At 45.4% G+C, this 15,440-nt stretch overlaps 1 protein-coding gene across 4 annotated transcripts in view; it reads left to right on the top strand.

Annotated features, from left to right (window-relative positions):
* DBN1 (drebrin 1) overlaps window positions 1-15,440 on the top strand; it is a 63,819-nt gene that overhangs the window by 32,220 nt on the left and 16,159 nt on the right. For all 4 annotated transcript variants that reach the window (XM_070738824.1, XM_070738821.1, XM_070738822.1 and 1 more), the window contains exons 2-7: window positions 1,336-1,391; window positions 2,537-2,649; window positions 6,260-6,334; window positions 7,876-8,022; window positions 10,842-10,919; window positions 13,421-13,572. In XM_070738824.1, the coding sequence (XP_070594925.1) occupies window positions 1,336-1,391; window positions 2,537-2,649; window positions 6,260-6,334; window positions 7,876-8,022; window positions 10,842-10,919; window positions 13,421-13,572 (621 nt within the window). The remainder of the gene's footprint in view (window positions 1-1,335; window positions 1,392-2,536; window positions 2,650-6,259; window positions 6,335-7,875; window positions 8,023-10,841; window positions 10,920-13,420; window positions 13,573-15,440) is intronic.

Genomic DNA, 15,440 nt, shown 5'->3' with positions numbered 1-15,440 from the left:
ATTCACTTTTTACAATCTTCTCCCCATAAATCCAAAATCCAGACTGATGAAACAGATACTAATTCATCAAAACATACATCATAATACAGTAGAATCTCTGGTCATGAACGCTTCTGACTACAACCAAATCGAGTTCCGACCAAAAAATCCACATTTTTCCTCCATGGCCAATTTCCCCTTCCAAACCATTTTTTTTTTGTAAGCACCAAATTTCCAAAATTAGATTCGGGTCACAATTAAATTGGGTTGCAACCAAAGTTATGGAACAAATTGTGGCGGTGACCAGAGGTTCTACTGTACTTTTAATAATTCTATTGTAAAAAAACACCAGCTGTTTGGGAAGTGAAATTCTGCACAGAAAGCACTATATTTTAAATGTCTTTCTTCAAGGCCGGTATGACATGTATTCTGTGCAGAGGGCATGCAAATTAATTGAGCATCACACAATTCAACTTTATGAGCTACAGCTTTCACTTTTGAGAAAGCAAAAGGATCCCAAATGTGCTTTAGTCCTTGTGAAGGGTGAGGCTCACTCCTATCTAGAGAAATCCCTGTTGCAAGTAATTAAGATAAAGCCATGCACTGTTTTTGGGACTGTTTTCGTATGGCCCCCGCCCTCCTTGCCTTCCATAAGGAGAACAAATAATCAACGTGCGCAAAACTACTGTAATATTTCTCCAACACTCTGTGGTCTGCATTGGTTGCCGATCAATTTCCGGACCCAATTCAAAGTGTTGGTTATGACCTATAAAGCCCTACATGGCATGGGACCAGAATAGCTCCGAGACCGCCCTCTGCCACATGAATCCCAGCAACTGGTCAGGTCCCACAGAGTCAGCCTCCTCCATGTTCCATCAACCAGACAGTGTTGTTTGGCGGGGCCCAGGGGGAGAGCCTTCTCTGTGGGGGGCCCGGCCCTCTGGAACCAGCTCTCCCCGGAGATTTGTACGGCCCTCACCCTCGTTGCCTTCCATAAGAGGCTTGGGGCCATTAGATTTTTGCTCCCTGCCCAGTGAATGTGTTGAGAGAATGTGGAGTGAATGGAATGACTGTTTTTTAAGGGGTTTTTTGGTGGTGGTGGTGGTGGGGTTAGATTTTAATTTAGTTAATTGGATTAAAATACTTTGTATTGTATATTTTATAAATTGTGAGCCGTTCCGAGTCCTCGGAGAGGGGCGGCATAGAAATCCAATAAATTAATAAATAAATATTGTCTTTTTTCTTAGTAGTGGCTCCGGTTTTCCTTTGTGTGGGTTGGGGAGAGCAGGAGTAGTCAGACTTCTGTATTGTTGCTTTCCCGTTCCAACGTGTTTGCATTACTTTCTTTTATTCCAGGGCTTTGTATACCTATGAAGATGACTCTGATAATCTGAAGCTGGCAGCCTCAGGAAGTGAGTATTGGAATCAAACTCTACTTCGTCTATAGCAGTGATTTTCAACCTTTTTTGAGCCACGGCATATTTTTTACATTTACAAAATCCTGGGGCACACCAACCAAAATGACACTCTAACACAATACATATTATACATATAGTTAATAATATAGTTTCTAAATGTGTTTATACTCACTTAGTGTGAAACCTAGGCCTGTTTCGATGAACACAAAAGGGATCTCCTGGCAGGAATGGTAGAAATACACACACAAAGCTCTTCCTCAACAGTTCTCAGTCTCTGTTTTTAGTTTTTATCGCAGTCAAACTTGAAAAGCTCAGCTCACATAGATATGTGGTTGAAAACGGGAGCAATATCAAAATAGCTTTGTTGGCCAGAATGGGGAACTCCTTGGCACAGATAACCAAAAACTGTCCAAAGGAAGATCCGCAAACTTTAGCTTTAAACCATGATAACCAGCTGAGGCTGAGGCTTCATCTAGTGGTGGCAACATTTACCTCCAGTCCTGACCAGGATTAGAAATCGGGACCATGGGGAGGAGTAGCAGCTTCAACTACTCGCCGTGGCCACACAATGACAAGTGCACGGCAGCCTGAGCGGGAGACCTTCCTGGGTGTGGATGACAGGCGGCCTGCTATTGGTTCATCGCTAGTGGTCAGAATGAATCCTAGAAGGTGATTGGTCAGTGAGCGTTCCCTGTGCCTCCACTCTTCCTGTTGCTGATAGCTGGAGGGATTGTGAGGGGAATGTTTATGTTTGGATGGAGGTGGCTGACGGCGGGCTGGATAAATGGCCTCCACAAGCCGTATCCGGCACACGGGCCGTAGTTTGGGGACCCATGTTTAATTTCCCCATGGCACACCTGACCATGTCTCATGGCACACTGGTTGAAAAACACTGGTCTATATCCCAAGTTGCTTTTGTCTCCACAAACGGATATCTGCTCCTCTCTTTCACAGAGCATAGTTGCATGGACTGAGGGGTGCGGGGTTGAATTTGGGAGTGAGTCGCTCCTGACCTGTGACAGGGATCTCCCCAGATGGCTGAGAAAACAGGTTTCATTTTATAAAGTGTATCGCAAGCTGAAAAGCAGAAGGCTCCGACTCTTGCTTCATCCCATGAGTGTGTTGCTTTCTCTCCCCAGCTGGTGGCCTGCAAGAGCTGTCTAGCCATTTTGAGAACCAGAAGGTGATGTACGGATTCTGCAGTGTCAAAGATCCCCAGGCCACCCTGCCTAAATATGTCCTCGTTAATTGGGTAAGGCCTAAAAAAAACCACCCTCTCTGGGGAATCGCTCACTCTCGTTTCCTGATGGTTCATTTATATGCATGATATAAAATTGACTAACCTAGAAGAACAAATGAGGCTGTATTTAAAATGCATACTAACCAGATCTTCTCCTTTCTCCCTCCCTTCACCCTCATTTGATTGAGTAGTCCTATCTGGATTGATACTCGAGTGCCCTGATCCTTGCTCTCTCAATAGCTTTGTTTAACATAATTTGTAAACACAGTCGCATATCTGGTTTGGGTAGAATAGTGTGCGTGCACACATTCTTTCAAGGGGCTGGGAGAAAGAGGCTAACCCCTATTCAAACATGAGCTTGATCTGAATGAAGCAGTTATGTGTTTCCCCCATGGTTAAATAATAATGGACAAGGACACAACCATTTTAAGCTCCACACACTGTGTTTTTGGTTTTGAATGGACTTAGCTATCTTTCAAGAATTAGGCAGGGGAACATCTAAGTCTCCGAGTCCTCGGAGAGGGGCGGCATACAAATCCAAGTAAATCTTAAATCTTAAAATCTAAGTGACAATTTCCTTGTCATAATACAGTGTTCCCTCGACTTTCGCGGGGGATGCGTTCCGAGACCCCCCGCGAAAGTCGAATTTCTGCGAAGTAGAGATGCAGAATTAAATACACTATTTTTGGCTATGAACAGTATCACAAACCTTCCCTTAACACTTTAAATTACAATTTCCCATTCCCTTAGCAACTATTTAGATTATTACTCACTGTGTTTATTTATTAAACTTTATTTAAAAAAATATTTATTAAAGGCAGACGAAAGTTTGGCGATGACATATGACGTCATCGGGCGGGAAAAACCGTGGTACATTATAGGGAAAAAACCGTCGAAGTATTTTTTTAATTAATATTTTTGAAAAACCGTGTTATAGACTTTTCGCGAAGTTCAAACCTGCGAAAATTGAGGGAACACTGTATTACATTTTTCCTCCACCCCCCTTCCTGTTCTTACACCAAAAGGAGTCCTTTTGGGATCTGAGCATAACAGCTTCAAGGGTTAGGTACAATTTAGGTAGAAAGTGGTCCTCTAATTCAGTGTTTCCCAACCTTGGCAACTTGAAGATATTTGGACTTCAACTCCCAGAATTCCCCAGCCAGCAAATGCTGGCTGGGGAATTCTGGGAGTTGAAGTCCAGATTTGCCAAGGTTGGGAAACACTGCTCTAATTATCATGAAATTGATCCTCATGATGAAGGTTGGTGTCTCTCCCAACTTTTGGACCAGTCATACACGACAATTTTTCAACACAAGGTTGATTTCTTTGTCAGAACATCCGTGCTTTCTCCTATTCAAGAAAACACCAAGATGGCTCTAAGGAATATAACGAAGGAAAAGCTGGTACTCTTAGCAGACATATTGCTGGCTTCCATTGACCACAGTAGATTGCACAGTATTGCCCTCTAACGGAATCACTGTGGTAAGAAACAGCGCAGGTTTATACTGCTTGCCTCACTATCCAGAAACCGCCCATTCTCACATTACCATACTACCTTTCCTTCCTTCATCACTCCCTCGTTTTTAACCTACATTTTCAGCACTTAACTCAGACCTTGACTAATGGAAATGTTTAAATACAATGTTCTTCAGGGAGAAAATATCTTGCAGGTTTTTTTTAAGGAAGTGAAGTAGGAATAATATTGGCAATTAAAAAGAAGGCGGTGCTCTTTTCCAGTTATTCAAGAGAGACCCACGGATCCTGAATAGCAGTTTCCTGCTGCTGTGTCCACACACTCAAGGATTATTACCTCCCCCAGATTATTGCCCTCCAGATGTGTTGTGGATTATAACTATAATTACCACCAACCAAAATAGCTAGAGCTGTGTGCTGCTTGGAAACGATGGGAGTTACATGGAATGAATTGGAGGATGCCAGGGTAGAGAAAACTGTTTGAGGACATATACTTAAAGGATGTCCCTTGTTGTTTTGCAGTGATTGAGATGGCAAAGAAACAACTGAGTGTATTTGTGAAGTGAAATCATTTTCTGTTGGGCTGCCTGGGTGTGTGTGTGTGTGATGGCATTTTCTTGGATATCACATGCTTGTGTCCTGCTGAGCAGCAGGCCTTCCTATAAATGCCTTGCTTTTTGATGAAGAGCAGCTACTGAGCTGCAAATTGTTAATCTTAATTTAGAAAGTGAAAAGGAGATGGACAACATGCCCTAGGAAGAGCTTTGTCCACTCCTTCACCATAAGAGGATCCAATATAAAGCAACAGAAGCCATGTTGACTCTAAATTCTAGCTTCCTTTTTCCAGATGTTGTTGCTATGAGAGTCCCCATGGAGATCCACCCCCTATTTGTGCTGGAATTTCAAAAGTGGAAGACTCTAACACAAGACGGCTCTCGTGATAGTCATGGGGGCTGGAGCAGGGAGGGGGGGTGGCCACAGAACAGAGATTGTTCTTCCCAATTCCCCTCACTTCTCTGTTTATCCTTGAAATCTAGGTGGGCAAACATTCACACAATGCTTTCGATTGCAGCCATCCATTTTTCATTCCCCCCCCTAAGAATTTCTCTAGACTTTGTCTATGGAAGATTTTCAGTCATCCAGGTTAAGGTTCTCCCCAGAAGTGCTTTTTCAAAAGGCAACTGGACTTAGGGTTTTTTTAAAGATGTTTTCATTTCTCATGCAAAAAGCTTCTGTTAGAACCAGAGAAGCTTTTTAATGAGAAGCGAAAAGGTGTTTCAGGAAAACAAAGCCCAGTTGCCTTTTGAAAAAGCACCTTCGGGATTCTTCGTGACCTGGACATATCCTTAGAAAGTATGCATGATGCTTTGCTTTGCTTCTCATTTAATGAAAATTATATTTACTAAAGATCAGGGCAATAGGATCACATCAAATGAGGGGAACACCCTGGCATCCATAGGATTTAAGAGAAGTCAGAAGGAAAGAGGCATTGTCTTCTGCCGCACGAATCCCAGCGACCCATTAGGTCCCACAGAGTTGGCCTTCTCCGGGTCCCATTGACCAAACAATGTCGGTTGGCGGGACCCAGGGGAAGAGCCTTCTCTGTGGCAGCCCCGACCCTCTGGAACCAGCTCCCCCCTGAGATTAGAACTGCCCTCACCCTCCTTGCCTTTCGTAAACTCCTTAAAACCCACCTCTGCTGTCAGGCATGGGGGAATTGAGACATCTCCCCCGGGCCTATACAATTCATGTATAGTATGTTTGTGTGTATGTCTGCCTTAACAACGGGGTTTTTAAAAATGTTTTTAAATTATTAGATTTCTCTTGAATTGTTGTTGTGAGCAGCCCCGAGTCTACAGAGAGGGGCGGCATACAAATCTAATAAATAAATAAATTGCTTTTCTACATTGCTAGCAGAACTATATGTTTTTGTCTAAGTATCACATCCCTTGTTGCTGATATGTCTGGAATGCCTTTCATTTCTGAAACCTACAAAACTCTACTTCTGGTCTGACGCCATCTTTGTTTCTGTTAATCTTTCTGGAGACCCTTTGGGTGCATGAGGGGTATACCTGCTACTTTTCAGTGTACTGAATGGCATTTCTTAACATTTATCTTTCCTATCATCCTCCCCTTTCATTCTTGGCAGGTTGGAGAGGATGTAGCTGATGCTCGCAAGTGTGCCTGTGCTAGCCACGTGGCCAAAATTGCAGAGTTCTTCCAGGTAGGTGAGACGTTATGTGAATGCAACATGCGGGTGGAAATGACAGGCAGAGCAGGTTAATGGTCAAGATATTCTGTCGGGCTCTCTGGTAGAATCCTCCCAAAAATTCACAGGTACAAATTTCAGACACACACACGTTTGAAAATTCAAAACAATGTTCTTTATAATGAAAATTCACTTAAACCAAGCCCTCTTTTGGTATAGCAAAGAGCACTCGTCTCCAAACAAACCGGTAATTTGTACAAGTCCCTTATCAGTTCTGTGATACTTAGCTTGCAGCTGTGAGGCAATTCACAGTCCTTCTTCTTTCACAAAGTGAAACACACTTTGCTCTGGTTTAGTTTCAAAGCAGGGAAAAATCAGCACACAAAAGGTCAAAGTCAGCAAGGCAGTCACGAAACACAACGATCAGATAATCCTCCACAATGGCCAAACCCACAGGCTGCTATTTATAGCAGCCTCACTAATTACCACAGCCCCACCCAACCACAGATGGCCTCATTTTCTTCGATAATAATCTCTCAGTTGTTGTTGCCTATGTATCGCTCTCCGCATGCGTGGCTGTATCATTAACTCTTGTTCTGAATCCAAGGAGGAGCTAGATAATTGATCTCCTTCTGAGCTGTCTACCACACTCTCCTCCTCCCTGTCACTCATGTCTTCTTGGTCAGAGGAGCCTTCATCATCAGATTCCACCGGGGGGGGGGGGGGCAAAACAGGCCTGCAGCATGTGGATGTCTCCCCCACATCCACAGTCCTTGGGGCAGGAGCAGGGCCAGAGCTAACCACAACACAAGAGTTGGACCCAGACAGGGGAGAGCCACATGGAGGATATTAGTCTGGTCACTCTCGCTGTCTCTCTCTCTCAGCTCAGTCTATCTCACCGTATTGTTGCTATGATAATAAAATTAGGAGATAATCTTCTATAAGCTGCTCTGAGTTCTTAGAGGAAAGATGGGATATAAACAGAATAAATCAATAATTAAACTTCTGTTGTATCCAAAATGTTCAGATAACAGCAGTTTTAAATACAGTGTAATGATATTTGGGCTCCATGAAAGCAGGATATTTTATAAAGGAGAGGGCAGGGCATCCGATTGCTCTTGAAACACATGTAACTTCTATCTTAACTTCAGCCTTTAAAAATGTCTTTCAACACTTGTCTCTCATGGAGCAGGTTGTTGGTTGTAGAGAAAAGATAGTGATACAAGCAGAATGCAGGAAAATAAGAATGACAGGAAGGGGGAAAAAAGAGGGAAGTTAAAGAAGGAAAGGTATGGTCCCAACCACAGTTTATTTCAATCCTACCAATCATGAATACTCCCAACGGATAACGCTTAGGTAATATATAAGTAATAATAAGATTAAGAAGGATAAGTAATAAATAATAATTTAAAGATGATCTTCCTCTAAAATGTGTTGATAATGAACTATTTGAAAATGAGCCCAGTTCCATGTGGTGAGTCTGGGTTCTCTACGTTTTGTCTCAGAAAAACGGATCCTGAAATACTTTTGTGTGATTTTAATGCCTCCTCTGACAGGGTGTGGATGTAATTGTCAATGCTAGCAGTGTGGAAGACATAGACCCGGGAGCTATTGGTCAGCGACTCTCCAATGGCTTGGCACGCATTGCCAGCCCAGTGCTGCACCGCCTTCGCCTGCGCGAGGATGAGAATGCCCAGCCTGTGGTAAGGCTTCTCCTACACTTTTCACTCAGCCAACTTCATGTTAGTTTTTCCTTTCCTTTCCTTTCCTTCCTTTCCTTTCCTTTCCTTTTGCTGTTGGGATCGGAACAGAAACAACAGGATCCCAACTTATTTCTGGGTCTCAAGGGCAGAACACTTCATTTTTAAGAGTGACAGTACAGAAGAGCAACAGTTCTTGGGGTTTGTTGTTATACGTTCCTTCAGAGCAGTGTTTCTCAATTATTTTTTTGTTACATCCCCCTCCCAGGAAGAAATAAACATTTTCTGTGCCCCTGACTCTCCGATCTGGGCTGCAATAGAACTTTAGTTATTTCACTTAATTATTATTAATTATTATTATTAATTATTTTACTTATTGTAAGCTGCAAGCAAAGTATTGGCTGGGGAAGGCTGCTCTACCCACTTACCTGGGAGTAAGTCACACTGAACTCAGTGGAGCCTGTTTTCGGTTAGGCGGGCACAGGCTACCATGATAGGGCCCTCTTGACATGGGGCCAGGCCAGTGTCTTTAATTGGGTCGCTGGCCTGGCCCGTAAATGACACCTCTGCTGGGCACTCGCAGCGAATGGTGTGGAAGGAGTCTTTAGGATGCCGTTGGAAGTTTTCACCCAGCTGCAGACGATGCTCCTCCATGTCCAGCAGCAGGTTTGCCATGCCATTCATGGCTACCACGGCACCCGCTGGGAACAAGAACCCACGCAGCTGCCCCACCTCACCTGGTCTTTTTTTCTTCCGGGCTTGGAGCAGCGTGCAACTGGGAAAACACTCCCTGTCCAAGGGAATCGATCAAGAGGGACAACTCATGTTCCCTGAGGTCACACATGCCCCCTGATACTGCTCCACGTCCCCTCGGGAGGGTGCCCCACTATTTGAGAAGCACCACTTCAGAGGAAGTTATATATTTGGGGAAATGTCTAGCCAGTTATTCCCATGCCATTATGATCGGGCCAGAATACTTACGGGACCCCTTCTGCCGTATGAATCCCAGCGGCTGGTTAGGTCCCACAGATTTGGCCTTCTCCAGGTCCCGGCAACTAGACAATGTCATTTGGTGGGGCCTAGCGGAAGAGCCTTCTCTGTGGGGGCCATGGCCCTCTGGTATCAGCTCCCCCAGAGATTCGCACTGCCTCCACCCTCCTTGCCTTCCGCAAGAGTCTGAAGACTCATTTATTTCGCAGGCCTGGGGCAACTAGATTTATTTATTAATTAATTAGATTTGTATGCCACCCCTCTCCGTAGACTCGGGGCGGCTAACAACAATAATAAAAACAGCATATAACAAATCTAATATTTAAAATAACTAAAAACCCTTATTAAAAACCAAACAAGCATACACACAAACATACCATGTATAAATTGTATAGGCCTAGTGGGAAAGGATATCTCAGTTCCCCCATGCCTGATGACAGAGGTGGGTTTTAAGGAGCTTATGAAAGGCGAGGAGGGGGGGGGCAATTCTGATCTCTGGGGGGAGTTGGTTCCAGAGGGCCGAGGCCACCACAGAGGAGGCTTTTCCCCTGGGTCCCGTCAATCGACATTGTTTTGTCGACGGGACCTGGAAAAGGCCAACTCTGTGGGACCTAACTGGTCGCTGGGATTCGTGCTAGACCCCCTGACCAATAAATGTGATGTATTGTTGTGGTTGAATTGATTTTAATATACAGTGGTACCTCGGTTCTCAAACGCCTCGGTTTTCATACATTTCGGATTTCAAACAAAATTTTCTGCAAAAATTTGCTTCGGTATCCAAACAAAACTTCGGATACTGAACAGAAAATTTTGTTTACTATCCGAAATGTAAGATCTGAGGGGACGAGGTCAGAGGGAATGGGAGTTGGAATCCCGACACACCCCTCCTGGCCGCCCTCTTAACAGCCTCCCAGTCTCAACCTTGTAACTGCTCCAAGCTGCAGGAAGGGTAGGGCTGGCTGCAATACCGGCAGCTTCGGGGGGCTCCTTTCCTCAGCGGTTCAGTTCGGTACCTCCAGGCAGCTGCACCAACTTTTTCCTTCCCGGCAGCGGCGGCTCTGGCGGCTTCCCTACGAGGAGGAGCAGCGTCAGGAACGTCATGTGATGAAGGTAAGCCGCCGGAGCCGTCGCTGCCGGGAAGGAAAAAGTTGGTGCAGCTGCCTGGAGGTACCGAACTGAACCGCTGAGGAAAGGAGCCCCCCAAAACCGCCGGTATTGCAGCCAGCCCTACCCTTCCTGCAGCTTGGAGCAGTTACAAGGTAGAGACTGGGAGGCTGTTAAGAGGGCGGCCAGGAGGGGCGTGTCGGGATTCCGACTCCCATTCCCTCTCACCCCGTCCCCTCAGATCCTTATCCCATAGGAAATAGAGGAAATACTGTAGATTTAATTGGTTCCCAGCAAGTCAATGGGCTGGGAACCAATTAAATCCATTTCCATTATTTCCTATGGGATAAATTAATTCGGTTCTCAACCAAATCGGTTCTCAACCACACTTCTGGAACGGATTGTGGTCGAGAACCGAGGTACCACTGTACTAGGTTTTTAGCTTTGTAGCTTTTTAACAAATTAGATTTGTTTTGTATGCACTGTTTTATATTGTATCCTGTGAGCTGCCCTGAGTCTTCGGAGAGGGGTGGCATACAAATCTAATAAATTAATAATTAAAATAAATAAATAAATCTTGCACAGTGGAAGAAATTATTCCATTTGGGTGACACACACTCTGGTAAGAAGAGAGGGTTCCTTTTTAAGGGGGGGGGGGAGACAGCAAAGCCAGACTACAAACACACCATGTCCCAATGAGCCTCCTCTGACCGATTTCTGGATCCTAGGGCACGGTCTATCAGAAGACGGATGCAGCTGTGGAGATGAAACGTCTCAACCGGGAACAGTTCTGGGAGCAGGCTAAGGTGGGTCATTCTTCTTCTACATCAGGGGCATCAAACTCAATTTCACTCAATTTCATTTCAGGACTAGGTTTGACCTCAGGGAGGTGTGTGTGTGTGGGTGTGTGTGTTGCCAACTGGATGAGGGTGGGCATGGCCAACTCCCCAAATTGCCGTTTCCCCTTCACATTGGGTAGACCAGGCTGAAGCCACACTGCCCGATGTTTCCCCTTTGCATTGGGTAGACTGGGCCGAAGCGACGCAGGGCGGCCCCTTACATTTTCCAGGCTGGCCCTGTGGGTTGGATCTGACCACATTGTGGGCCACATCTGGCCCATGGGCCTTCTGTTTGACACCCCTGTTTTACATAGCTGAGGCTGAGACCAGTGATGGGCTGCTGTCCCCCATCGGGGGGGGGGGGCACAGTGGTGGTAGTAAGTTTATACACTATTTATTGAATAGTTTCTTTTATTGTCCTTCTTTCTCTAGTACCATAGTATGATCCTTAATTACTTTTAAAATAAGAAAAAAATTAAATAGTATGTTTTTACCCATAAATGCTTTAATCGTTTTAATCATTATCTAAAACTGAACTTTTATAGCAATTAAAGAAAATTGAGCTACGTGCCTAATCTGTTATCATACTGAACCTTGTGGGTTCAGTACAAAACCTTAAAATGTGGCTGTGCTCCTCAACAAATAGTGCTGTCTATCATTTGACTTTTTTGTGGCTATTCAAATAATGTGACTTAATCAAATGAAAAGAGTCCAAGCACCTATTTGAAAACTTATCTTGGTCGGTAAGCCACTCCAACCCAGTCACATGACCTTTAAGCCACCCCAGATCACATGATTGTCAAGCCACTCTCACCTGGTCACATGGCTGGCAAGCCACTCCCACCCAGACACATAATCTTTAAGCCACCCCTGATCACATGATTGTCAAGCCACTCTCACCCAGTCACATGACCTTTAAGCCACCCCTGATCACATGATTGTCAAGCCACTCTCACTTGGTCACATGGCTGGCAAGCCACTCCCACCCAGACACATGATCTTTAAGCCACCCCTGATCACATGATTGTCAAGCCACTCCCGCCTGGTCACATGGCTGGCAAGCCACTGCCACCCAGTCACATGACCTTTAAGCCACCCCCGATCACATGATTGTCAAGCCACTCTCACCTGGTCACATGGCTGGCAAGCCACTCCCACCCAGACACATGATCTTTAAGCCACCCCTGATCACATGATTGTCAAGCCACTCCCGCCTGGTCACATGGCTGGCAAGCCACTCCCACCCAGACACATGACCTTTAAGCCACCCCTGATCACATGATTGTCAAGCCACTCTCACCCAGTCACATGACCTTTAAGCCACCCCTGATCACATGATTGTCAAGCCACTCTCACCTGGTCACATGGCTGGCAAGCCACTCCCACCCAGACACATGATCTTTAAGCCACCCCTGATCACATGATTGTCAAGCCACTCCCGCCTGGTCACATGGCTGGCAAGCCACTCCCACCCAGACACATGATCTTTAAGCCACCCCTGATCACATGATTGTCAAGCCACTCTCACCCAGTCACATGACCTTTAAGCCACCCCTGATCACATGATTGTCAAGCCACTCTCACCTGGTCACATGGCTGGCAAGCCACTCCCACCCAGACACATGATCTTTAAGCCACCCCTGATCACATGATTGTCAAGCCACTCCCGCCTGGTCACATGGCTGGCAAGCCACTGCCACCCAGTCACATGACCTTTAAGCCACCCCCGATCACATGATTGTCAGGCCACTCTCACCCAGTCACATGACCTTTAAGCCACCCCTGATCACATGATTGTCAAGCCACTGCCACCCAGTCACATGACCTTTAAGCCACCCCCGATCACATGATTGTCAGGCCACTCTCACCCAGTCACATGACCTTTAAGCCACCCCCGATCACATGATTGTCAAGCCACTCTCACCCAGTCACATGACCTTTAAGCCACCCCCGATCACATGATTGTCAGGCCACTCTCACCCAGTCACATGACCTTTAAGCCACCCCTGATCACATGATTGTCAAGCCACTCTCACCTGGTCACATGGCTGGCAAGCCACTCCCACCCAGACACATGATCTTTAAGCCACCCCTGATCACATGATTGTCAAGCCACTCCCGCCTGGTCACATGGCTAGCAAGCCACTGCCACCCAGTCACATGACCTTTAAGCCACCCCTGATCACATGATTGTCAAGCCACTCTCACCTGGTCACATGGCTGGCAAGCCACTCCCACCCAGTCACATGACCATCAAGCCACACCCACAAAATAAGCCACGCCCACCATGTGGCAGTAAAAAAATTGGTAGCCCTTCACTGGTTGAGACGCACATATTTTGTGGGTGCCAATAGGCCCAGCGACCTGCCCAAACAGCCCTGGCTTCCTTTGATCCCCTCTTCTGTGCGATGGGGGGGGCATGTCATGAGTAGAGTCGGCCTTGACCGTCCCTGTTTCCTCCTTTGCAGAAAGAGGAAGAGCTACGCAAAGAAGAAGAGCGGAAGAAAGCCCTGGACGAGCGGCTGCGTTTTGAGCAAGAGCGCATGGAGCAGGAGAGGCAGGAGCAAGAGGAGCGTGAGAAGCGCTACCGGGAGCGTGAAGAGCAGATCGAGGAGCATAGGCAAGGGAGGGACTAGGAGGCGGAGGAGGAGGGCAGGGCTGCCGATAGTAGTAGTAGTGAGTGGGAGAAGCAATAGCCAGATCTATGGCGCTCTCCAACTGAGACAGAAGCTGCTTCCTCCCACAGACAGTGGCATTTAGAAGCAGCTGTAATTTTGTCCATTATTCTTTGACGTGTTAGGTTTAGAATTTTATATACACCTGTTATTATTATTATTATACATATATATATATTGCCTATCGTAGTTATGTTTTCTCACGGTCTGACTGATTTTCTTTGAGAAGCGATTGCTGGTCTCCGAGGGTGAAGTTATAGTCCTGCGTCATTGATGTTATGTAGAAATGCAAGGATGTTTCTTTGACACATTTTCATATTAGAAGTAAAAAAATTGTCTTGTCTCATTGCTTGCCCGGTTGCTTTTCCTTCTGTTTGGCTTGTCCTCGGTGTGTCCAAGTTGTGTCTCAATGTTCTGCCTGCATTGCCCTAATTTGAATGAATCCGCTACAGCTAGATACGTACATGGGGAAAGGCCGTACAGGAATTCATGGGTACAGACTAGGTTTCGCCCACGGAAAGCCCCAGGTTCAAGTGCTGCTGCCCATCAAAAAGGGGTTTAAATAGCTTACAAGACCTTGTTTCATTCCCTAACTCAGTGTTTCCCAACCTTGGCAACTTGAAGATATTTGGACTTCAACCCCCAGAATTCCCCAGCCAGCGAATGCTGGCTGGGGAATTCTGGGAGTTGAAGTCCAGATACCTTCAAGTTGCCAGGGTTGGGAAGCACTGCCCTAACTGATTCCCTTTCTGCTGCGTGTGCATTGAATTGTTGAGTATGCTATAACTTATTTGATTTATAATAATAATAATAATAATTAAAAGAAACATTTCAAGGAATTTATTCTCCCAGCCTGCCTCTGGGTTGATTAGTGATTGGTTTTAGAAAGTGGGGATTTCAGTCTCCTCAATACATACTTTTTTCAAACTGCGCTTTATGGCACTTTTTGATCTCTTGTCCAGCAGTCACATTGTTCCCAAAGGGTCTGCTGAGGGACCGCCTCCTCTATTGATAGACAAGGGGCCTCCATGAGTGACATTCTCAGTGGGAGGCAATATGTCACGGAATGGTCTCACCCTGAAACTACATGTGGCCCCAACTCTTCTTATAGTTCATTAACAAGTTAAAGTAATATTACTCAAACTGATTTTGGACCTTACTTGATTTGGGTTCCTGTGAGTATATGGTTTTTAATTGCCTTGTGTGTTTATATACTATTGCTTTTGTTTTGCCATTCCCTGCTCAAGGTCCATTAGGATTGGGGCAGGCTAAAATATAGATAGATAGACAATGACAGAGACAGATAAAATGCTACTTATACAGTAGTTTGTGGTAACTCTGCAGGGTTATCCTAGCAGTCGGGTTTGATTTTTCCACTTGTTACAAAACTATGTGTGGTCCCATTCCTTTCATATGCTTAAATGGGCCTGTTGGGAGAATATGGTTTGTTGCAAGAAAAATCTGTGGTTAATTGACCCCAGTTAACTAAACCCTAAGAGATTCCATTCAGCTCAAAATGTAACCCCATATGGACCCATTACACTAAGTTAGTCAGCTGTGTTCGAAGATAATCAAAACCCTATCAATTGTGTGTTGGGGGAAAAAATTGCTGCAGAGAAAGAATGGCTACAAAAACATGGAAGTTCTCATTTTGTAGCTGCCTTGGTTGGGACCTGTTCACGGTTAAGATAGTGACCAAGTAACTTTGCAACCAATCTTCACATTTATGGTCTTCACAGATCTACAGAGCAAAGGAAAGCTATGGTAAGATTGTAAGCATAGTCATGGCTTTACGTAGTGACCACTTCACTAA

The sequence above is a fragment of the Erythrolamprus reginae genome, chromosome 2 (assembly GCF_031021105.1).
Source record: "Erythrolamprus reginae isolate rEryReg1 chromosome 2, rEryReg1.hap1, whole genome shotgun sequence".
In the NCBI taxonomy this organism is placed as follows: domain Eukaryota; kingdom Metazoa; phylum Chordata; class Lepidosauria; order Squamata; family Dipsadidae; genus Erythrolamprus; species Erythrolamprus reginae.
This window is presented reverse-complemented; position numbering and strand designations above follow the sequence as displayed.